The sequence below is a fragment of the Eutrema salsugineum genome, unplaced genomic scaffold (assembly GCF_000478725.1).
Source record: "Eutrema salsugineum unplaced genomic scaffold, Eutsalg1_0 scaffold_13, whole genome shotgun sequence".
Classification (NCBI taxonomy): domain Eukaryota; kingdom Viridiplantae; phylum Streptophyta; class Magnoliopsida; order Brassicales; family Brassicaceae; genus Eutrema; species Eutrema salsugineum.
In genome coordinates, this window is record NW_006256885.1 from 5967848 (window position 1) to 5989982 (window position 22135).

A 22135-nucleotide genomic window follows, 5' to 3' on the forward strand; every position below is an offset into this window, starting at 1 on the left:
TAGCCCGAATATGGCTCCCAAGATTTCACCAGTGGCATCTCCTGTTCCTCAGAGAAGCCCTAGAAGACCTCCATTAGCACCTCCACCCTGCAACTCAGGGAATAGAAGAGGACAAAGAGTACATTTCAAGGATAAACACTTGCATTTCTCATCTACACATTCCCCCGCTCCTTCTCCTTCTCCCGCATCACAGCGTTCTCCTCGCTATCCTGCTCGGCAACCACATCATCAGCTGCACTCACCGGCCCCGCTTCCTGCAGCGACTCGTATAGTTCCAATCTCTGCCCCTCTACCACATGTGGTGTTTGCCCATGCAGCTCAACCACCCAAAACCAAACCAAGTGAACAGCACGCAAACGAAGTTGCTCATCCTCAACCGCAGTCCTCTTCATGTAAGTTGCTACTTGAACAATTCATCCAATCTAGCAAGAGATATCAATCTTACAGTACCAACTCTAATCAAGACGCTTTTTCTTTCTGTTTTATGATGCAGCTAATTTGAATTTACCAGCTATGCCATGGATTGTTCTAATCATGCTGATAGCGGCCAGGCTTCGTGAATAATGACATTAACATGTCTAGTAAACTGTATCAAAAGTCCTCCTCCTCTCCCTCAACCGAACACTCAAGAACATAAGTGTATAAAATGGATTCATATGGGAGCTAGAAACAAAACAGGAAGAGTTGTTATAGAATGTTGCTGCACAAAAGGGTGCAGCCTTCTACTTTATATCCCCAAATGAACATATGCTCTAAGAGCTTCTTTGTATATTATATCTTCTAAAAGGGAATTTTCAATAGTCTACGAATAAAATTTCCGGCCTAAAGCCACCGTACGTCAAAGGCATTTTCCTATGTGAAAGCACGTACAGTATTTCACTTTATGGTTAAATTAAAATTAAAATACAAAACCTTAAAACATTGAGTTTACATCACGGGGAAAAAAGTCATAACGTCTGTACTGTATGTATAAACAAGTCAATGTTCGTCTAATTTGGGTCAAGATGAGTAAAAAACGAACTAGTCCGATCAGGTGGCCACGAGATGGAGACCCGACCGGGGAAGAACGCATGAGTAGGTAACGTACTTGACACTGTCGAGAAGCACCACCACGAAGATCCGAGAAAGTGACTTCGGGTTTGAGGGCATGACTCTGTCGGTTTCAGAGTCAACGATCTCTCTTGGATCAAGCAACACGGAGACAACCATGGAGGATGATGACTTGGGTTTGTTGTTAGTGTTCCCATGGAAGCTCTTGTTTTGAGCGTCTTTGGTCGGCTGGGCTTCGGTGATGTTCAGCTCAGAAGCCACAAGTGAAACCGGAAGCCCCTCGAGAATTCTCCTGTTCTTCATTCTCTTGTCGTGGGTGGTGACATTTTGAAGATGCTCCCGTGTAATGTTGGAGACTGATGATGGGACTATAGCACCAGGAGCAATATCAAACTGGAAAACCTCGGTGCACATGCTGTAATCCATTAGCGTCCCTATAAGAGAATGCAGAAAAGAGTTACATCCAGATAAATCAATTTAGTACAACTACACAGAGCCCAAGAATTACCTGAGCCACCTTCATGAAACCACTGGTGAAGTCTTTTCCCCTCGGCCGAGCCAGAAGAGAGGGCCTTGGAATGTGGAAGCATTGCCCCATTTCCTCTAACTTCAGGGACAGCTAATGCAGAAGACAGGACACCCGGAATTGTCAATTCGTGTTCTTTGCTTTTTATGGTTTCAGAGTTGTTCATCTTCGCGAAAGCCGTAGCTTTCTCGCTCGCCAAAACAGAATGAATTATTAAGTTCCCGTCGATCTTCACAAGCCCATCGTTTCTTGGGACATAGAGAGAAGCAAAAAGAGGCTCACTGGCATTGCACAATGAACTTGGTCGTCCTTCTACTTTGGGATGAGCACTATAATCTACTCCTCCACAACTCTCTCTCTCACCATGACTCCTCCTACTAGAATGGATATTTCCTTCAGATCCATCTCCTACCATTAGAACCTTCCCCTTATGTTCTTCATAATACCGACGACCCTCATAATTAGTCAAACCGCCAAAGCTTCCGCTATCTCCACCATTGTTTACATTCATAAACGGAACCAACGTACCAAACAAGAAGATGAAGAACAAAATTCCAATAAAACTAATACTAGCAACTTTCTTGAGCTTGCTTTTGCCCTCAATCTTCTTACTCTCTGCCTTCTTAGGCCTACAACCCGAGACAGGCTTAGGATTCAGTTTAGGAATGGGAACCAATGGAGTCTGTGATCCATAAGCTCTAACTGGATACGGCGGATACGGCATCCATTGATAAGGTAATGGTGGTGCAGCCATATAAGGATTCATAGGAGGAGCACCAGAAGCAGCAGCCATCTGCTGCCTTAGCGCTGCATTCTCGGCCATAACAAATGAAATCTTACCATTCAATTCGGCAATGGTGGAATTCATACTCTTCACTCTTCCTTGAAGCTCCTCAAGGTATTGCTTCTTCCTCAACCTCGAAAGCTGAGCGCTTTCACGGTTCCTAATCATCTTCGTCTTCTTCTTGTCATCATCCTCTTCAATTGCAGCGGTTGATTTACCATCTGACTTTTGGTACTTGGAGCTCCTGTATTCGCCTCCGGAGTCTCCCTTTTCCTTCTTCCTCTTGCTGACAGAGGATTTCTGGTGAATCCCTAGATTGCTCGAATCAGGGGAGGATAACACGTCGACGGTGTCGCAAGCACCGGAAACAAAAGTCTTGGAGCCTTGAGATGACACCTGAGAATGAACAGAATCAGATCTCCCTTCTGAGCCTCTATCGCCGTTCCTGTTTTCCGATGAATCCAAACTCGCATGGTTCCCGATCGCTTCTGGGCTCTGATCTCCAGAGCTCCCAAGCTCCTCCGCCGCGTCGAAGGTAAAGTTAAAGAAATCATCGGAATCATCAAATGGGAAATCGAAATCCGCAAAATCTCCGTTCTCATCGTCGAGTAAGAAGTCGAGATCGGAGATCGGGTGCTCCATCGAAATCGGATCGGAAGCAGATAGGAAAAGAGGATCTAGCGGCGGAATAGGGATCATATCGGGATTCGATTGCATATTAGGGTTCAGATCAGGCATCTCCGGCGGGTGAGCAATCACGGACGTTGATTCCGTCATCACCGAGGGTTGAATTTTCTCTCTCGCTTACTTCTCGATTATTCCACACGTTTTGTATAAATTTGGAAGAAGACCAACTTTGACTTATTGTGAAATGGGTAGGCGCGCATCCGAAGCGCGTGTACATCAACTCGATTTTGTTTTCACACGTGTGGGTTTTGTGCGACCAAAAATTTCTTCCTTTTTCTTTTATCCACGATGTTATCTAATAGTATGTATTTTATTTTGTTTTTTAAGTTTATATAGTTATCAAACAATTTTGTTAGCGCTTACATTTGTTAGCAAATTACTCTGTAAAATCCAATGGCATTCTTAACGTGTCCACTAATCAAAGTCAAAAGTTCTAGCTATATGGAGTAACCACTTATCACTCATTACAAACCAAGGAAAAATCGTAGCATAATTCTACTTTGTAAAAGATAATGGTGATCAATGAATTTAGGACATGCATGTGATTACATATATAAAAATTGACCTTTGGCCTATATGGCTTTTTGAAACATATAGATATGATAAATGCATTTTTCCTAGTAGATGATTCAACTGAGTTGATAAACATAGTCTTCTGGACAAAAATTGAACATGTGTTTCACGTTATTGATTTGGTGTATATGACTATATAGTAACCCCCAAAAAGGTTCAAGACTGCAGATGGTTTAAATTAATACTAGAATTATATTGAGTTAGAGAAGTTTCTTTTTGAGGAAGAAGCGTTTGAGATGCCAAACTTGAAAAAGTGAAACGACAAGGGAGAGTCCTAAAGACATCAAGCTAAGCTGTGCAACCCTCTTGTTAGTCTTCTCGTTTATTTCCCTCATAGATGCTTCCCTGCACCAATTTTTTTATATAATTTATAAATGTCTTCTATCAAGAAAGAGAGACAAGAGTATTCAAATTTTAAACCAAAAAAAGAGTATTCAAATTACATGCAAACTTGAGATGATAGTTAAATAACCTGAATCTTAGATAGAGAATGTTTGCCCTAATTGCACCTACACGTTCTGTAGACTTTCGAAGCTCAAGCTCCACACCCTGTAAACAATATACTCAATCACATGTGATTTCGCGACAAGATTGTAATATGAATTGGAGAATTAGTTAAGGAATATTGCCTCGATCTTTTCTTTCTTAGCAACAGCATCCCAGTCTTTGGCTCCTATACCCATCTTCCAGTCAAGACTGACGATAGCAGTTGTATTGACAGTGTAATGTGTCTGATCGTGATGCAACGATAAACAAGCTATGTATGTTCCGCTCTCGCTCGTTGTAAACGCAAACTGACCGTGCGTCTCGTTTGTTTTCTTGTACAATTCTTTCCCAAACGGTGATGTTACCTATAACCAAAGCATGACATACACATTTATAACCGAGTGCTCCTTCTCTTACTCTACCAATACAAAAAAAGATAGATATCATTTCTATACCAACGCCTCCACTTCTCTATGTATAGATTTGTTATCAGTTTCAGTCTTCTCAACGGCAGAAAATAGACTAATCAACTAACCTAACCCTATAAGATGACCCGAAATTTATTGGTATGAACAAAATAAATGGTTGATTAGCTAGCTTTCGTGTGTAACATACTAAGATTGTCTCCGATCTCAATTTTGGACTTAATTAGCGTTTATCTAAATCTATTAGATATTTAGGTACAAACACTAGCGCAGTGGTGTCGTTTATAGGATGCTAATCCATAAACCATACATATTAAGAACAAATTAATTCGCCGAATCAATCTACACTAGAAAAGTGAAGCATTACAGGTTCTGATAAGCAACCGTTTCATATACTAAAAGCCCCTTTATATGCATTCAAATATATATGTTTTTTTTTAAAAAGAAAAAAAATCCCTAAACCGATCAATCACTAGCCTAAAATGAGTAAGCATGAAAGTTATGGTTGTGATTAGTAATTTGTATATATATATACATACCCGAATATCAATTGTAGGACCAAGTCCCACGTTCTCCTGATCTATACAAAGGTAATCGGCGACGACGACAACGTTGGCTTGGATCTCCTCGGAGACGCATCTCTCCCCGGAACTTGGAACCGTTAACCATATCGCCTCCGTCGCCGGTAAAAGAGAGCCACCGCCTGCGAGGCAAATCAAACCAATGAATAGTAACGGTGAAAACGCCATTAGTTTTTAGAGAGAGAGATGAGTTTAAGACGTTATAAAAGCAGAAGAGGGTTTTAAGACAGTGGCGCGTGCATGGGGTTAAAGGTTGCTCTTCTCTTTTGTAAGATGTAAGTTGTAACCATTGGTAGATGGGTTTTTTATCCAATCAGGAAGGGCCACGTAAGGTGTGATGAATATTTGTTATCAGCGCCGTGAGCCGTTTATGGAGTATTTACACTACTTACATGGAAACTGCGTTTAATTTTGACCAGACAATATCATCTCTGTATAGGGAAATAAATTCATGAAAAAATATTGTTCACTACATTTTTCGATTCCATAATTAAGAATTTTTTCTAAACTAAAGGGAAATTTTATTTTTATCTTAAAATATCAAAATCTTTGAAGAGAATAAACGCCTTTATTATATCTGTTTTTTTAACGTCTCTAAATCTTTAAATTATAGAGATCACATCGTGGAATGGCATGGATACGAGGCGCAACGAGCAAGAAAACAGATTCACGAAGGTTTGGCTTTTCCCCAATCGGATTGATTCATAACTAGAGGCTTAATTTACTTTGGACTATGCAATGTGCTTTGGATTACTAGGTAGATTTTAAAACAATTGTAAACAACTGCTCAGAGTTGATCAAGATGCATGACAACACAATCTTTTTCCACGTTGCTAGATGAATCTATTGTACTTAAAAGAGAAAACACCTTGTTTTTTTTTTTGGTGTGCTTTCTCATTTTCTCACTGGTCAAATAGTCGGCATCTTGTTCTTGGGTATGTAGTGCTAGACTTTGGGATGTTAAGCTTATGACAGTTTTTTCCCCCGGATTGACTTACCAATTATGAGTAAGGAGAATGACAAAAACATTGATTAAAACTAACTTACGAGTTTATAACATGTTGCAGACAGCAGCTAAAGAGTCATGAAGCAATTTTAACATTGAACCGAGTTTTAGGATAAAACGTATATTGACTGATTTTCAAACATAATCTAATCTAATCGCTTATATTTTGGAAATCATCTATGTCGATTTCAAAAAAGCTATATATATATATATATATATCAGTATTTCAGTATGTTATCTACAGATTAATTAAGGATGATAACTTTTGTTGAATCCAGAAATAATTTACATCTTTTGAACTAGTTTACCTGAATTAACTGTGTATATAGAGCCCTTACATCAGGTAATAATAAATATTCGGAAATATCAACGCCTCTTCTCTCTTGAACGCTGCATTGATATTAGTTTTGACAAATTTCTTCATAAACAACTCACCATGAAGAATGTAAGTGTCACACGAGTCGACTCACACCAACCCAACGTCTAAGAAGAGTATATTTTATGATTCCACCAAACCAACTTTAAAAAAAAAAAACCCACTTCTCGAAAAATGTCATTTTACACATATTCAGATTTCCAAAAGTCCAACAATTCAATCCACACAAGAAGAAAATAAAAATAAACCACCCGTATAAATAAATTAAAAACTCTAAAGGCAGCAACTTTCTTTTTATTCTCCCCACTTGATTGCGAGAGATAGAGAGAGAGATAAAGGTCGAGAAGGTCTTTTCCTCTCCTTCACCCTCATCGTTTCGCCTTCTCTCTCTCTCTCCTTCTTTCTCAGAATGCTCATCAGAAATTCTCCCCTTTTTGTTTCCTTGATGTGTTTTCTCTTCTAATCTCCGGTGTGAGACAAGGGGCAAAAACAGAGATCGAGAAGAAGGATTTTCCTTAAAGACAGCAGGGAGAACAAGCAGCCTAGAGAGAAGCTAATCTATGGCCGCTATGACCGATAAGGAAGCTATGGTGGATCCTTTTTTGGTCGAGGCTCTCCAGAATCCTCGTCATCGTCTCACCAGTTAGTCAATTTCTCGCAAACCCACGATTCGATTTTACTTTCTCTGTGTTTTGGTTGATCTGATTTGGGTCATGCCATTCATCGTTAGTTTTCTAGGGTTTCAGAGAATTGGGGAATTATGAGTTTCTCTGATTCTCGATCCTTTGTTGGGGAGGCTTGGTTCAATTTTTTGGTTTATGTTTTTCCTTTTTCTTTTGGTGATTAAGGCTTGGTTTCCGTGCTTGACGATTAGATCGACGACTGTAAATTATCCTCGTGAATTCTCTATACCCAAAATCAGAATCACTTGCTCTTTAGCTTAGTCTGACTTCTCATGATTGCGATTGTTTCATTGGCGCCATGAACATTAAAGCTTAAGTAATCACTCTGATTTGCATTACCGTTCGTCTTATCTGGTTCTCTCTAAGCTCAATAACGTATATTAGGACCTTGTCCGCATATGTCAACACTTTTTTATATGTTCCCACTGAAGTTTAATTTCTGTATCTGGAAAGATTCTCTTTAAATGTGGTTGATGGGTGATTAAAAAGGTTGCCTCTTTTGTTGGTGTTTGTTCTAGTTTTGCGGATGGAGCTCGATATTCAGAAGTTCTTTCAAAACCCCGAACAGCTTCAGTTCGAATTCCGGCCTTTTCCGACATCTTACCTGCGTCTTGCTGCACATCGAGTTGCTCAGCATTATGGACTAGTGACCATGGCTTTGGACAATGGTAGTGGTGCAGGAGATGGATCCGAGAACAGGATCCTAGTAACGAAAACAGCGGAAAGTAGATTTCCTTACGTCTGTTTATCCGAGATTCCTGTTAAGCAACCTGAGAATGGTAGACCTGAGGGTTTCAAAATCGCAATCAAGCCTAGACCCAAAAGAGGATCTGGTTGCGGAGGTAGCGGATCAGGAGTACAACAGAATCTTCTGAGAAGTGTTGAGGAGAGAAAAGAAGAGTATGATAAAGCACGGGCTCGGATCTTTAACAGCCCCAGCAGTTCCGACTCTGAAGATTCATCATCACTACGTGCTCCTCCTCCTCCTCCTCCTCTTGAAGGGAGAAACACATGCGTAAACCGAAATGAGACTGAAGTGGCGGTCAATAATAATCCTGTTGATGCTAGTACTCGAGATTCTGGAAGGACTTCTCGAGTAGCCATAATCAGAGATAGAGAGAAAGATCGATATGACCCTGATTATGACAGGAGCTATGACAGGTATGTCGTGGATCCCGCTTACAGGTAAACCTTTCCATCTCTTAGTACGTCTACATTCAAATGAAACCAAATGTTAATCGCTTCTGCAAAAAGTAAGGTCTTTTATTCTTTCTCGTGGTAATCTTTGTAGGTACGTTAGGGTTATGCCATCTGGCCAAAGCTTCAATCCAATGCCAATCCACATTCCGTTTCACGACGGTGTTTTCCCGCAGATGCCAAGAGGTCATCAAGTTAATCTTAGCTACGGGCATCCGCTAAACCCGGCTTTGAGTCCCTTTACTAATAACGCGGCTGCTTATACACCGTGGCCAAACTCACCCGCTATGAACTATGCGCAGTCTTTGAACAGTCCAGACACAAATCTTTTCAGGTTGCTCATACTAAACTGTTGCTTGGTGTTGTTTTCGCCGTTTGAGTCTCTCTCATATCCATTGCTTACTCGTCTTTTCACTGCAGGCATCCTTCTGCAAGCAATCCCTGACGACAAGTAGTGTTCCGAGTCAGGCCTGTCCCTCTTTTTAAAGCATGTAAAGCATTGGCTTTAGGCCACATTATATGAAAAAAAATGGGCCAAAATTTCAAAAGGTGTTTGTAGCATAGATGGTCAAGTATGAAAACTCTAGTTATTATGCGTTTGATGCTCATTTTCTCTTGTTTTTTTTTTGTTAAAGACCTCGACCTAATACTCTAATAGTAGTGACTTACATTTTCTCTTTAATGTAAGAAAAAAAAAACATGTCCATCGTCGCCGTTAGGCATTAACTAAACTTTTTCTTAAGCCGACAGAATTTTATCGTTGATCTCTCAGAATTGTATCTCTGGATTGCATCTACATCATGTGATTTAGAAAGTTTGGATTTTGATTTTGATAATTTGGATATTTATTCATTTCAAGTTTTTGTATTTTTTTTTTATTAGTATCTTTCTTCTTCACTTTCCATTGGTAATGGATTAGATCTCAAATCTTGTTGATTAGCTTGTTAATAGCCAAGATTTCTACTATCTTGTTTTTTCTCTTAATTATATTATTTTCAAACTTTACATGAACCCTAAACGATACTTCAAACAAATCTATGATGATGGCGTTTTCCTCTTTTTGGTGACCCAAAATGTTCAAAAGAACGAATCTGATTCTTATGAAATCCTTTTTTTTTTGTGTGGAAAAATTCTCTTGTGATTACTAAAGATACAAAATGTTCACATTTGATTTTTGTTTTGGGTACATATAAATATGAGGTGGTGAAGACTCGGAGGGTCCTTTTCTAACTTTAGAGAGAGACAACTACAAGTTTCCCAAAATTCCTAAACGAATAATCAAATCACGAGTTCTCTTTTGACTGTTGGCCTCAAATCACAAGATTATGAATCATCAATCGATTCTATAATTTAAGATTGGATTAGACTTATGGGAAGAAAAAAAACAATCAAGAGCTATATATTATATATAGTAGTGTACTTTGGTTTGGTCACACTATATGACTTTTGAGATAATTTGGTTAAAATAATGGCGAAATAGAAAAATTGGATAGAACGAAACCGAAATACACACACTCTTTATGTGAATAACCGTAAAAGATATTTTGATTAACGAGTCCAACCAATCTATTTCTGAAGAAAAACCTAAAGGATTTATACAATTAATTACTTCAAAAGAAAAATCAAAAAATGGGGTCTGACTTGGTGAGACAAGATCAGGACATGCCAGCTATGAACCCACCACCATTGCTTTAACTCGTTCCTTTCACAAATAATTTAACCTTTATATGTAGCATAAAAAATAACTATCGAACTACTTTTATTGGGTTTGGTCTCTTCAATGATCCCCTAGACATTTGCATATATGCCACTTTATAATTTTGGTAGTAAATAAGTTGGGTATGATGATTAGGGAAGTGAGAGCATCAGATCCTGGATTCTGATTCTGCTTCTGCCTCACATTGTCTCTTTTACTCACATTGTCTCTTTTACTTATTGGTTGCTTCATGTCATTTGTAAACTGTACTATACTATTGCATCCATCATCATTATTATTGGCCAATCACACATAAATATATTCTCCAACAACCCAATTTTATGGTTACTAAATTATCAGTGTTCAGATTATATCACCAGTTTCTTGATTCTTGTAATCTACACCATATAAGATGCAGAGTAAAAAAAAAGGGTATGAACAGCTTTAGTAGCTGCAATATACTTTTACGAAAATTTGAGTGTAAAAGCTACAAGAACAATTCTAAATATAAAGGGCAACAATATGGGAAGCAAAGTACACTGTGAAGTAAATTATCTAATCAAGATCGATTCTTTTTCCAACCTTGAGTGTACATGTCCGTACGAATGTACAAGAACTCATCTTTACATGAATCATAAAGTAGAAGCTACAAGGGTTAACGAGTTGTGACCTGAAACAGGCAATTCAGACACATAACATGTGATCACACAGCGACGCAAACTGATAAGACTGAGAAGAGAGCTTGTGTTAATGTTCTTGAAGACTGCAGAGAGACATTTTGAACATATATAGAGGAATCAGATTGGATGGTCACACAAGTGTGGGATCAACAGCTAGTACTTGGCCTACATTGGTCAATTGTTTAAGCAGAGCTTTATTACCGGAAAGATTCAATTTCACACATTTAATCGTCTCGAGTTGGGAATAAAGTCAAGACTGTTCTTCCTCCATTGGCATTTGCAGATTCCAAATCCTCAGAGTAATTACCGACCGGACTATGCAACGATGGTGTAGACATTCTGTGAAGTGGTTGCGTTTGCCTCGCCAAGAACGACGGATCGAATTTCCCATTCGTCGTCGTCGGTGAATTGAACTGACCATTACTCGTCGGTGAATTGAATTGACCGTTTGTCGGAGAGCCGAAATGTGCGGCGGCGATTTGACGGTGGTGAAATTGAGGCGGTTGCAGATGAGGATTCGCGGCTGCAGCTGCGGCGGCGGCTGCGGCTGCGGCCATTTGCTGCTGCTGTTGAAGAGTCGCGATTGGGACAAAAGACGGCATGAAGTGATCTGAGCTCGGAACTCGATTCGGGTGAAGGAAATGAGCTGGCACCGGAGAGCTTGCGAAAAGACGATCCGTCGCCGGATCTGATCCAGCTCCGCCGCCGGAAGACAACCCTTGCATTCTCTTGAGGTAAAGTCGGTATTTTTGCAAATGGCTCGCGACGTTCTCTCTGGTTAACCCATCGACGCTCATGAGCTGCATAATCGTTTTGGGGACGGCGTTTTTGATCCCGAGATGCGCAACCGCGTCGACGAAGCGTTTGTGAAGCTGCGGCGTCCAGACGAGTCGAGGACGCTTGAGGGTCCGTGCCGGTTCGTCTCCGGCGGCTCCGGAGCCTAGATCTGCAGAATCGGCTGCGAATTCGGCGGAGGAATTGGCTTGTGAAGACGGAAGCTGGAGCTGCGACGGAGTTGGAGGCGTGGATTGGTGGTGGTGATGGGGTTGACCGGAGTTTCCGTTTCCGTGAACGGGGCTTCGGATATCGAAGGCGAGAGCGAGATCGGGAGAAATCAGAGACTGAGATAACGGCATGAGCTCCTCCGGAGATGGAAGTTCTTCTTCCCATCTTGCGAACCAGTCGGAATCGTCTTCTCTCATTATACTCAAAGATAGAGAGCAAGTCTCGAACTTTCACCTGTTGATTTTAAAACCCAAGAGATAAATTCAACCAAGGAACTTGCTTTCACTGAGACGAGAAAAATCGAATTCGATCTGGAGAAAGAAAAAGAAAAAACTGAAAAGGACAAATTTTTCCAGGAAAAATTACAGAGGAAAATGAGATTAAAAGGAAACAAGCTTAGATATTTTGATTCACTTGAAGAGGCTTGAAGAGGAAGAGAAAAAAGGAAAGAGACGGAATCTGAGAACATATGATATGATTGAGAAAGATGGAGAGAAGTTCGAGGTGGATCTTCTTTCTTTCTTACTTTTTTTTTTTTTTTTTTTTTTTTTTCAGTACTCTCAGCTTTTCATCTCTGATTTATGATGAAAGTACTTACCAAATCTTTACAATAACTACATTTTATTTAAATTCTTATACTATATTTCACCTTTTATTACATAGTTTTTTGGAGATTCAATCATGTAAAAACTCGGCCGACGCTAACTTTGGCGCGTGGAATATACTGTTGAAACTAATCTATGAAGTGAAACCACCCACAACTTGTTCATCTCTTTCCTTAGATTGCCTATAAATAACTTTCTGAAAATTAATTTCATTTGAAGTGATCCTAAATTACATAATTAAGATAATTGAATTTTTCAAACTAAAAAATGGAAAGCTTATGAATAAACTAAAATCTTTACTAATATGTCAATGAAACACTAAGCAAGATGAGAAGAAGTCTTTGCATAAGGGACTTACCCATCCCGGTTCTATCATAAAATTGGAAATCCTAATTAATGTGTTTTGATCAGAATAGAAGTTATGACTAACGAGATATATAACTCGGTGTTAGTTTGGACTTTGGAAACATAACACTTCCACTATTTTTGCCATAAAAACGTGTTAATTGGTTTATATATAGTTTTGACATTTTGTTTGTATGAAACTAAAGTAATACTGTTAGCATGTCATTGTCCAAAAATAATAATGCATTTTGGAGAAATTTCAAGGCCTAATTAATTTGGTTGGCTTGCAAGCAAATACAAAAGCATTCAATAGTATAAAACTACTCAATCAACTACTATAATATGATGAAACTAACATCAAAACGTCAACCTGTATCATTATTGGGATATAAAATTATGATTTATTGTTTTATTGCATACAGTTTTTGGGACTATGGTGGAATTAAATACTGATGCATGGTAGTTTATCTCCCTCGTCGTCAAGCTTTAAAGAGATAGCTGGTAACTTGGCCCAAGAATAGCACCTTTTACATTATTCAATAACAATGAAAGGTTATAACATTCTGATTGATTTCTGATCATTATCAGTTTCAGGTAAACATACCTTAATCTCAAACAATACTTGCTTAGAACATTTACAAGTTCACTAATAGACAGCAATATATAACCTTGCTTAGAACAATACTTGCTTAGAACATTTACAGTTGAATATACTTAGGCTTATACAGAACCAAATAGAGATTAGAAACAGAGAGTTGATGAATTAGGATTTAGGACCAAATATTTAATTTCCATCCGCAACAAGATTTCTTGGTACAAAAACTAAAAATTAAAAATACCATAGATAATAATCTTTTGGTTGAATGAGAGAACATCTAATAGAAGATTGCAATTTCTTTTAATTGATCTCGCTATACGATACAGTTTCAAGGTAAATAGAATCTGACTCGAAACCAGACCAAATGCAAGAATCAGTGAGCCCAAATACTGTTGGTTTTCCTACTTGTCGTTGTAGAATTGTAGTGAGGAAAGAAAACGCTAATCAACTTTATGTTTCTTATTGGTTGAGTTAGATAACTCTCACATGTTATGTTGAATATTGGGCTTTTCAAATTTTGGGCTAAGCCCATTTTCCCGATTTGGTCAAACAACTCTGCCTCTCTTTGCGGCGACTGCACTATAGAAGACTCTTCTAGGGTTTCCACATTATACCCTAGATAAGCCGCCTATATATATACACACATGAATGCATTTTCATCTTCAACGGTTATAGTTTTTGAGGGCTTCTTCGACTGCAGGAGGAATAACACGTTTTCTCGGTATTTCTTTGTCTACATTTCTGGAAAAAAGCGGCGGCGATCAACTCACTTTTTTCCAAATGTAGACAAAGCAAAACCGTGATGACGTCAAAAGAGTTTTTGTAGATCACTAATCGATTCGTATATTCTTTTGCTTTTTCAGTACTATTGCTAACTTCTCTGACTGCTGAATCTTGTTTTTGTTTTTGTTTATATTGGAAAATCGTTTTTTTATGTAAATTAAAGTAGTCCAAAAGCGTTTAGACAATCGCTATATGAGTTTGACTGCAAAACAAGTACAATTACAACAATCTCAAAGACAACGTAGATAGTTAAGTTAAGAGTTTGGCTGCTAAGACTTTTTCTTTTTTTATAAGACCAACAAAGTTGTTCTCTGATTCCAAAGTGTTGTCTTTTGATCGATCAAAGACAAGTCGATATTTCTTCTATTTAGATTACATAGAGCCTATCTTTTTGGTTTAATCAATTGATTAGATGTGACTGTTTTTACCGATGAATCAAATACAAGGAAAATAATGAATCTGATTTCTCTTCTTTCTGCTCATTTTTTACATCTCCATTGCTAAATTTAGCAGTGAAAAGAAGCTGACATGATACTGAAACCCTATACATAGATTCTAACTCCTCCATCATCTCCTGCTTCGCCTTGATATGGTAGAAAGATCTAATGGAGATTCCCGCCGTCTTTAAACACGCTGAGTTTGCGAGAATGAAAGTCAAGAACTGTTTCTCTTGTAATCCTCCTCCAAATTCTGCCCACTCAAAGATCTCAAGATGAGACAACAAGCATCCCGGTACAGTACTCGGTTGCTCCCACGAAAGTGAATAGTCGGTTTCGGTATAAGCCTGAGAAGCAACGAAGGGTTAATTATTATCAGAACCAACACTTGCTTGAGGGAGAAAGAGAGAGGGAAAGTGCTTACAGGGTTGATCATAAGAACTTTAAGTTTAGGAGAGTTATGGAGCAAAAGCACAAGCGACTCCAACCAACGACGCTCTGAGTAACATGGACGCAGCTTTCAACTCTACGAGCCTAGAGAAGTTACTTGCGCTACAACTCGCAACCTGCAATTGAACAAAACAGAGAAGACACCATAATCAAAAAACACACGTACATTACCAACGCAAGAAACAGAGAAAGGTATACAAAAATGGTGTTACCTGGATCAAACACAAACTGAGAAACATGACAGAGGAAAACGATTTAGAATCAAAGCGAGAAGTAACAACACTCAGAACCGCTTCATCAAGACGAGGCATATTCTGGATCGAGCAATTGACTCCGAAAGGATCAAAGATGTTCAGGCAACTTAATCCTGGGGAATCTACAGCCAAAGACCTACGAGAAACTCGGTCTGCACTACAATCTATGTATGTTAACCTCTGTAAAGAAGGAACTTTCACACTGGACCTTGTCATATTATCAACAGTTTTTCGGACCACGACCAAATCTTTGAGAACAGGGCAGCTCGATAAAAGCATAACATGAGAATCTTGGTCTTTATACACCACGCATTTGAGGCACATCGATTGAAGCGAGGGGAGGCAAGCCTTGGAAGGAACATCAACGAGAATGTTGTAGGATAGAGTCAATTTGACAAGCGTCTTGCAGGTGTAAAATCTCTTAGGCAAGCTGGTAGTGGTAGGATATGTGGTCAAAGGAAAGTCGAACTTTAGCTTTAGCTCTCGAACGCACCGGTTAACTGCGTTTGAGACCCACTTTACTACATCTGCATCAACGGGACGTTGTTTACCGAGTTGGATACGTAAGCTTTCTAGTAACGGTGTCTTGAGCAGTTGCAGTGACTTGTTAAGTAAGTCACTAACGTTCTTCTCGGCTTTGTAGCTTTCCGTGTATTCAAGCTTAGTCATCATATTCCAAACAAAACGCCATCGTTTCGACAGAACCATGGTTGTCACTGCGTCTTTTGTTGGGACTAACGACAATATCTGCACTAGCAAATCGTCTGACAACGCACTTATCCTGTCTTCGTAAACTTTCTCTGCAATTTCGGCTTCTGGTGGCATCTTCTTCTCTGAGAACAAATCCGATTAACATGACGAAGAAGAACTAAACGAAACCCTATGAGATCAGGTGAGCCAAAACCCTAGACACTTTTTGCCATTCACAAGAAAACCCTGATTTAGGTTGTGACTATTGGGTCTATGTTTTTAGATTTTAGGTGAAAGCCCATTCGTTATTCCATATGTCAGCATTCATGCCCCAAGAGCAAAGTCTATCCTATGTTGACTCCTCTGTTTTGGACATACAACCAAACAAGAAAACATATGTTTTGGGATTCTAGCTTTGTGCCAAATCAGTTCGAAGTTGAACCATGAAGCCTGTTGTGGAGAATGTAGAGGTTTGTACATAGATGATGTTCCTACCTAAAGTAATTCTTCCCTTTCATTTACTTTTCTATGCTCAATAAAGCTCCATTGAGCTATTTCAATTCCTCACTTTCTTTTTTTTTTGGTCTAAAATTTCTCTCTTTTATGGAGCTTAAATAAGCTTTGTTTTGGAAATGTTTTCAGAAACCTTAGACAAAAGATACTACATAATCTTTCCATTTTTCGGATTAGATTGATCCACGGGAATACCAACGCATATAAGCAAAACAATGTTCAACAGCAAATCGTCATGCAACGCACTGTTCCTGTCGTTGCCGGGCATTTTCAAGGTTTTTTTTTTCTTCCCTAATTTGATAAAGCAGAGTTGAATTTGCATTCGAAGAATATTTCTTATTAGGCTTTTGATAATTGGGCCAAGATCGAATTTTACGATCTACCTTCCAAGAGGACAAGAATATCCAGCCTTTTTTTCAATTGCTTGTTGTGATTATTTACTTAATCAAACAACTATAATTGGAAAACTCGAAACATAGTAGTCTAAGTTGTTGGTCATTTGCTATCGCAACTGATGGAAGAAAGTTAGCACTTCAAAACTGAAGCAACTTGTACAAATTATTGATTCTTTTAAACACTTGAGAGTTTTCAGAAACATAATTTACATCTAAATTTAGGCAATCAAATGTAACACATACTCCCTCCATTTCATAATAAGTGTTTTTTTAAATTTCATTTTTTGTTTTAAAAAAAGTGTCATTCTACATTTTCAATATAATTTTTTATTCTTATTTCCTATTTTATCCCTCATTTAAAAATAATAGTCTTTGTAATTAAATGTTATAAAAGTATATTAATTAGGAATATATTTGTATATTTTTTTTTTCAGGAGTATCAGTTTAGATACAAACCACACTCCACTAAATCCGATAGACCTAACAATTTATTGAAGTCATTCATTCAATCAATCAATGATCCAGTCAATTTTATGGGAAAAACAATCATTATTTAATTCTTAAAAAAAAAGGCTATTATCGTTATCCAAAATAGAAAGCATCTTTATCCAAAAAAGAAGAAGAAGAAGAAGAAGAAAAAAAGCAATGAACAGATGTGGAGGGTTCAGTAGTCGTCGCTTCTAATCAACATCCACTTCTTCCACGAGAACAAGCAATTCAAACAAACGTGAAAGCAAGATTTCCTTAGATTTTGCCTACTAAGCAAAATCAACCCAACCTCAACAAACATTTTTATACTGCAATCTCTCTTCTGTCTGATCCTACACTCAATTTTCTTGTCTCGTCTCGATCAATCCGTTGTCTTTATTGATTTTCCAGGTTCGGTTTCTATTTGTTGTTGATTCCAGTTCTGGGTTATTCACTGTTTATGTCATTTTTCTAAATTAGTCACTTATCAACCAGACAAAAGCTCTAACTTTATGACTAAGAATTGAGAGTTTCTAAACACATTCCGAAAAAGAACCAATCTTTCCCTCCGAAAATGAACAAATTGAGTTTCTGTAGTTTCTGTCTGTTTCAGCTTCTGAAGCCGATTTGATTCAATGTGTGAAGGTTTGACTCTATGAGTTGAGATCGAAGCCACTCTTGATTTGCAACATGCTCTAATCAAATCATTTTCTTTATGAAAAAAAGACTTGTTTTTTTATCAGACTTTCTCCTTGTTTTATGATTTTTCTAATGCGGCGTTGTTCGTTAATCTGATATATCTTCTGTTCGATCCCAAATTCTTGCAGTTCCAGTGAGGACAAAAAAACATTAGTGATTTAATATATTCTCATGTGTTTATCTTCCTGTTGGTTAAGATTAACTGATACGTATGAGCAAAAACATTAGTTTTTTTTGTTGCTGTTACCTTCTTCTCAGGCTTTTTGTTTGGAAATCTAACGGCTTGAGCTGAAAAAGATTCAACTTTCTATAAATGTCTCTTATAGGGTCTTGGTTTATTTGGATGTGGTGATTATGGATACGGAGTCTTGGAAGTTTCTCAGAAGTGTTTGCATACTTTCTTTCCTCCTTGGCTCTTGCTTTGTGTATCAAAGCCTTCGTGTTGTTGTTGCTCAAGAAGATACAAAACCATCCGTGACTTTGCAAGTAGATGCTTCTTATGGAGCTGGACGACCCATTCCTGAAACGCTTTTCGGGATATTCTTCGAGGTTTGCAAACGTTACAGCCTTCAATAGATTCTCTGCTATATATGCAATATGGTCAAATTATGGTTTAGACATAACAGTTTTATATGCAATATGGTCAAAACGTTTGCAGGAGATAAATCATGCTGGTGCTGGTGGATTATGGGCTGAACTTGTTAGCAATAGAGGTTAGGCTTATCACTGTGAAATGGATTCAATCATTGTTAGGCTTCTTTTCCTTTCTTTACATGATGGGAAAAAAAACGGCGGTAATTCACTCTAAGCGACAACTTTGGTTTCCAGGGTTTGAAGCTGGTGGGCAAAACACGCCGTCTAATATTTGGCCTTGGTCCATTGTTGGTGATCAGTCATCCATATATGTAGCTACAGACCGGTCATCGTTGTTTGAACGGAATAAAATTGCACTGAGAATGGATGTGCTCTGCGATAGCAATGGTTGTCCATCAGGAGGTGTCGGAGTTTATAACCCCGGTTACTGGGGCATGGTGAGTGTCCATTGTGAAAGCTTTTTACAGCTCGGTTTGCTGTTTCCGCTCGGTGTCAAGAGTATATGAGTTAAGATGTTTTTTTTTCACCCTTTTATTTCATTTTGTAATTTCTCTTAGAATATTGAAGAAGGAAAGAAGTACAAGGTGGCTTTTTATGTGCGTTCGACTGGTGATATCGACCTGTCTGTGTCGTTGACGAGCTCGAATGGATCGCTGACTCTTGCTTCTGAAAATATCATGTAAGAAATACTTTCAGATTCTTCAGCTAAGTCTGAATACGTTTCTGTTGTCGTTTCAGTGTGAGAAAGTTTCAGTTTTGTGCTTTCATTTGTTTCAATGCAGAGCTTCTGCTTCCGATGTTTCGAAATGGACCAAAAAGGAGGTTCTTTTGGTGGCAAAAGGGACAGATCATGGTGCAAGACTTCAGTTAACAACAAGCAAGAAAGGGTCAATATGGATTGACCAAGTCTCGGCCATGCCGGTGGATACTTACAAGGTTCTTTCTGATTCTTTATAGAGCCTTGAAATGAAAGATTGCAGAATTGCTGATAGAGAAAAGAAATGGGAAAAACAAATATTCAATCTCTTTTGGTTGATTGCAGGGACATGGCTTCAGAAACGATCTTTTCCAAATGATGGTTGACATAAAACCCCGTTTCATCCGTTTCCCTGGTAATATTTAAGGCTAGTAGCATTTTGTTGCGTATTCTGTTCTGTCCATAGACGCACCTAAAGATAATTCTTCACACTGGATCTTTGTGGACTTAGGTGGTTGTTTTGTCGAGGGTGAATGGTTAAGTAATGCATTCCGGTGGAAAGAAACCGTAGGACCTTGGGAAGAGAGACCAGGACATTTTGGTGATGTTTGGAAGTATTGGACTGATGATGGCCTTGGCCACTTTGAGTTCTTTCAAGTTAGACTTCTTTTTTTTCTCTTTTTCTATTGAGTCTATAAAACTCTGCAGTTTTGGATCTCTGATGATTCCCTAAGCTGTAATCAAATGTTAAATGAACATTCTTGTAGTTGGCAGAAGACATTGGCGCAGCCCCGATATGGGTGTTTAACAACGGTATTCTTTCATTCTCCAAAAAACTCGCTTGTAACCGATTTATTTCTCTTTTGTATTCCAAATCCATCGACATTATTCTTCACCTTTATGCAGGGATTAGTCACAATGATGAAGTTGAAACTGCCAGTGTCATGCCCTTTGTTCAAGTATGACTGCGAAACCCTCCTCTGTTTCATTAGCGATGGAGCCGAAAACCAAAACTTGTTCCCCCTTATTCTTTTCAGGAAGCACTCGACGGTATAGAGTTTGCTCGGGGAGATGCTAATTCTACATGGGGATCGGTACGAGCTGCAATGGGACGCCAAGAACCTTTCGAACTGAAGTATGTTGCTATTGGGAATGAGGATTGTGGAAAGACTTACTACAAAGGTTTTGCATTTCTCTATGATCACATTTGAAATAGAAATCTATTAAGCATCTTTAATACTAAATGAGATTCCAACTTTTGCAGGAAACTATATTGTGTTCTATAATGCTATCAAAAAGGCCTATCCAGATATCAAAATCATCTCCAACTGTGATGGATCATCACGTCCTCTCGACCACCCCGCTGATTACTATGATTATCACGTAAAAAATCCTTTCTTGACAGAAACTTTGAAATGTTCTTTTGTGTTGTCTATCTGAAAGAAAGTTTTTTCTTTTTGTCACAGATATACACTTCTGCTAGCAGTTTATTTTCCATGTATCATCAGTTTGACCGCACTTCACGCAATGGTCCAAAGGTGCGGTGATAGATTCTACAAGACGTAAAATTCCGAACAAAGACAAGATGAAGGAGCTTTAAGCGTTTTGCTCACTCGTGGAACTTTTTTTGCAGGCTTTTGTCAGTGAATACGCTGTGACTGGGAAAGATGCTGGTACAGGAAGCCTTCTCGCCGCTCTTGCAGAAGCTGCATTTCTCATTGGTCTTGAAAAGAACAGGTTTCTTCATCTGTCCACTCTTCCCGGGCTTTGAATCGCAACAAAAAAAAACACCAAATGAGTAAAACATCTGATGCTTTCCTTTGTTGCAGTGACATTGTGGAAATGGCAAGCTATGCACCACTCTTTGTGAACACAAACGATAGACGGTAAATCTTACTTAGTTTGGACTTCTTCTTGGAATAAGGCAGCAACAATCAGAAACTATTGAATTGATTTCAGGTGGAATCCAGATGCAATAGTCTTCAATTCCTCTCATCTATATGGAACTCCTAGCTATTGGGTTCAACGGTTCTTTGCGGAGTCAAGCGGATCAACTCTTCTCGCTTCAACACTCAAGGGAAACTCTTCTTCTCTTGTCGCATCCGCAATCACCTGGCAAAACAATGGCAAAGATTACATACGCATTAAGGTACACGGAGAGACCTATCTGCAGAAACAAAAAGAAAAAAGACAGAAACTGTTTTTAAAATCTGTGAAAACTTCCATATTATTTGCAGGCTGTAAACTTTGGAGCTAGCTCAGTGAACTTGAAGGTGTTGGTTACTGGATTGGACCCGAACGTGATGAAAGTTTCGGGATCAAAGAAGACAATACTTACATCTACCAATGTGATGGATGAAAATTCTTTCACACAGCCAGAGAAGGTAAATCAAGCTAATGGACAAGTCATCGTCATCACAAGTTTGAGTAGAAAATCTAATCCGATTTTTTTGTTTGTTTGTTTGTTTGTGTGCAGGTGGTGCCACATGAAAGCTTGCTAGAGATGGCTGAGGAGGATCTGACCGTTATTCTCCCGCCGCACTCGTTTTCTTCATTCGATTTGTTGAAGGAATCTGCAAAGATAAGAATGCCAATTTCTGATTCTTCTTCTACTTCTTCTCAGAAAGTGTGAAATGAGAATCGATGACAAGGAGTATAAAAACTTCATGGCAAAAATCTCTTGTGGTTACGAAATATAATAATTCTATTTCTATTGTGTATATATGCGTACCCGTGTGTATAAAATAATTAACAGTTTGGTGAATAAAAGCTACTTTCTTTGATCATGAGCATATCTTGCCTTTGGTTAACTTGATATGCAAGAATAAAGTAACAAAACGGAACCTGGATCG

General features: G+C 38.6%; 7 protein-coding genes across 8 annotated transcripts in view; 3 read left to right on the plus strand and 4 right to left on the minus strand.

Moving 5' to 3' along the window:
• LOC18023871 overlaps positions 1-814 on the plus strand; it is a 3068-nt gene extending 2254 nt beyond the window's left edge. Inside the window, exons 5-6 of the mRNA XM_006407439.2 lie at positions 4-392; positions 494-814. Coding sequence (XP_006407502.2) covers positions 4-392; positions 494-564 — 460 coding nt within the window. The 3' untranslated portion in view covers positions 565-814. The remainder of the gene's footprint in view (positions 1-3; positions 393-493) is intronic.
• A 67-nt stretch (positions 815-881) lies between these two features.
• LOC18023873 (bZIP transcription factor 28) lies at positions 882-3206 on the minus strand. The gene is made up of 2 exons (XM_006407441.2): positions 1559-3206; positions 882-1484 (listed from the first exon to the last, which is right to left on the minus strand). The coding sequence occupies exons 1-2, from the start codon at positions 3135-3137 to the stop codon at positions 1030-1032; spliced, it is 2034 nt and encodes a 677-aa protein (XP_006407504.1). The 5' UTR covers positions 3138-3206; the 3' UTR covers positions 882-1029.
• Positions 3207-3820: 614 nt separating this feature from the next.
• Positions 3821-5280, minus strand: LOC18023874 (transmembrane emp24 domain-containing protein p24delta6). The gene is made up of 4 exons (XM_006407442.1): positions 5071-5280; positions 4250-4471; positions 4093-4169; positions 3821-3965 (listed from the first exon to the last, which is right to left on the minus strand). The coding sequence occupies exons 1-4, from the start codon at positions 5278-5280 to the stop codon at positions 3821-3823; spliced, it is 654 nt and encodes a 217-aa protein (XP_006407505.1).
• A 1518-nt stretch (positions 5281-6798) lies between these two features.
• LOC18023875 lies at positions 6799-9116 on the plus strand. 2 transcript variants are annotated; one of them, XM_006407444.2, is made up of 4 exons: positions 6799-7136; positions 7696-8362; positions 8469-8708; positions 8795-9116. In XM_006407444.2, the coding sequence occupies exons 1-4, from the start codon at positions 7055-7057 to the stop codon at positions 8817-8819; spliced, it is 1014 nt and encodes a 337-aa protein (XP_006407507.1). In that variant the 5' UTR covers positions 6799-7054; the 3' UTR covers positions 8820-9116. The 2 variants fall into 2 exon arrangements, with proteins under 2 accessions (XP_006407507.1, XP_024015349.1); XM_024159581.1 differs by having other exon boundaries at positions 7696-8338.
• Positions 9117-10617: 1501 nt separating this feature from the next.
• Positions 10618-12269, minus strand: LOC18023876 (transcription factor MYBC1). The gene is made up of 2 exons (XM_024159939.1): positions 10952-12269; positions 10618-10833 (listed from the first exon to the last, which is right to left on the minus strand). Exon 1 carries the CDS (start codon positions 11950-11952, stop codon positions 10975-10977), a length of 978 nt encoding a protein of 325 aa, XP_024015707.1. The 5' UTR covers positions 11953-12269; the 3' UTR covers positions 10618-10833; positions 10952-10974.
• A 1974-nt stretch (positions 12270-14243) lies between these two features.
• On the minus strand, positions 14244-16010 carry LOC18023877 (putative FBD-associated F-box protein At1g05080). Its single transcript, XM_024159502.1, has 4 exons — positions 15186-16010; positions 15012-15089; positions 14577-14870; positions 14244-14288 (listed from the first exon to the last, which is right to left on the minus strand). Exons 1-4 carry the CDS (start codon positions 15933-15935, stop codon positions 14244-14246), a joined length of 1167 nt encoding a protein of 388 aa, XP_024015270.1. The 5' UTR covers positions 15936-16010.
• A 1416-nt stretch (positions 16011-17426) lies between these two features.
• LOC18023878 (alpha-L-arabinofuranosidase 1) lies at positions 17427-22069 on the plus strand. The gene is made up of 18 exons (XM_006407448.2): positions 17427-17704; positions 18319-18541; positions 18651-18705; positions 18821-19023; positions 19144-19265; positions 19369-19522; positions 19629-19698; positions 19795-19940; positions 20051-20096; positions 20190-20242; positions 20321-20465; positions 20548-20666; positions 20750-20821; positions 20917-21020; positions 21113-21169; positions 21243-21432; positions 21521-21667; positions 21760-22069. Exons 2-18 carry the CDS (start codon positions 18347-18349, stop codon positions 21913-21915), a joined length of 2034 nt encoding a protein of 677 aa, XP_006407511.1. The 5' UTR covers positions 17427-17704; positions 18319-18346; the 3' UTR covers positions 21916-22069.
• Positions 22070-22135: the final 66 nt, after the last annotated feature.

Bases quoted from the DNA above. Each gene is read 5' to 3' on its own strand.
- LOC18023873 (XM_006407441.2), bottom strand. From the start codon at position 3,137: ATGACGGAATCAACGTCCGTGATTGCTCACCCGCCGGAGATGCCTGAT. The intron at 1,485-1,558 runs GTAATTCTTGGG...ATTCTCTTATAG, and splicing joins GTTTCATGAAGGTGGCTCAG to GGACGCTAATGGATTACAGC.
- LOC18023878 (XM_006407448.2), top strand. From the start codon at position 18,347: ATGGATACGGAGTCTTGGAAGTTTCTCAGAAGTGTTTGCATACTTTCT. The intron at 18,542-18,650 runs GTTTGCAAACGT...AAACGTTTGCAG, and splicing joins TTTTCGGGATATTCTTCGAG to GAGATAAATCATGCTGGTGC. The intron at 19,941-20,050 runs GTTAGACTTCTT...ACATTCTTGTAG, and splicing joins GCCACTTTGAGTTCTTTCAA to TTGGCAGAAGACATTGGCGC.
- LOC18023875 (XM_006407444.2), top strand. From the start codon at position 7,055: ATGGCCGCTATGACCGATAAGGAAGCTATGGTGGATCCTTTTTTGGTC. The intron at 7,137-7,695 runs GTTAGTCAATTT...TGTTTGTTCTAG, and splicing joins TCCTCGTCATCGTCTCACCA to TTTTGCGGATGGAGCTCGAT. The intron at 8,363-8,468 runs GTAAACCTTTCC...TAATCTTTGTAG, and splicing joins GTCGTGGATCCCGCTTACAG to GTACGTTAGGGTTATGCCAT.
- LOC18023874 (XM_006407442.1), bottom strand. From the start codon at position 5,280: ATGGCGTTTTCACCGTTACTATTCATTGGTTTGATTTGCCTCGCAGGC. The intron at 4,472-5,070 runs GTATGTATATAT...CTTTGGTTATAG, and splicing joins GTCCTACAATTGATATTCGG to GTAACATCACCGTTTGGGAA. The intron at 4,170-4,249 runs GCAATATTCCTT...TATTGTTTACAG, and splicing joins CTAAGAAAGAAAAGATCGAG to GGTGTGGAGCTTGAGCTTCG.
- LOC18023877 (XM_024159502.1), bottom strand. From the start codon at position 15,935: ATGGTTCTGTCGAAACGATGGCGTTTTGTTTGGAATATGATGACTAAG. The intron at 15,090-15,185 runs GTAACACCATTT...GTTCAATTGCAG, and splicing joins TCAGTTTGTGTTTGATCCAG to GTTGCGAGTTGTAGCGCAAG. The intron at 14,289-14,576 runs GTAAAAAATGAG...CTTGTTTTGCAG, and splicing joins CTAAATTTAGCAATGGAGAT to TCAAACTCATATAGCGATTG.
- LOC18023876 (XM_024159939.1), bottom strand. From the start codon at position 11,952: ATGAGAGAAGACGATTCCGACTGGTTCGCAAGATGGGAAGAAGAACTT.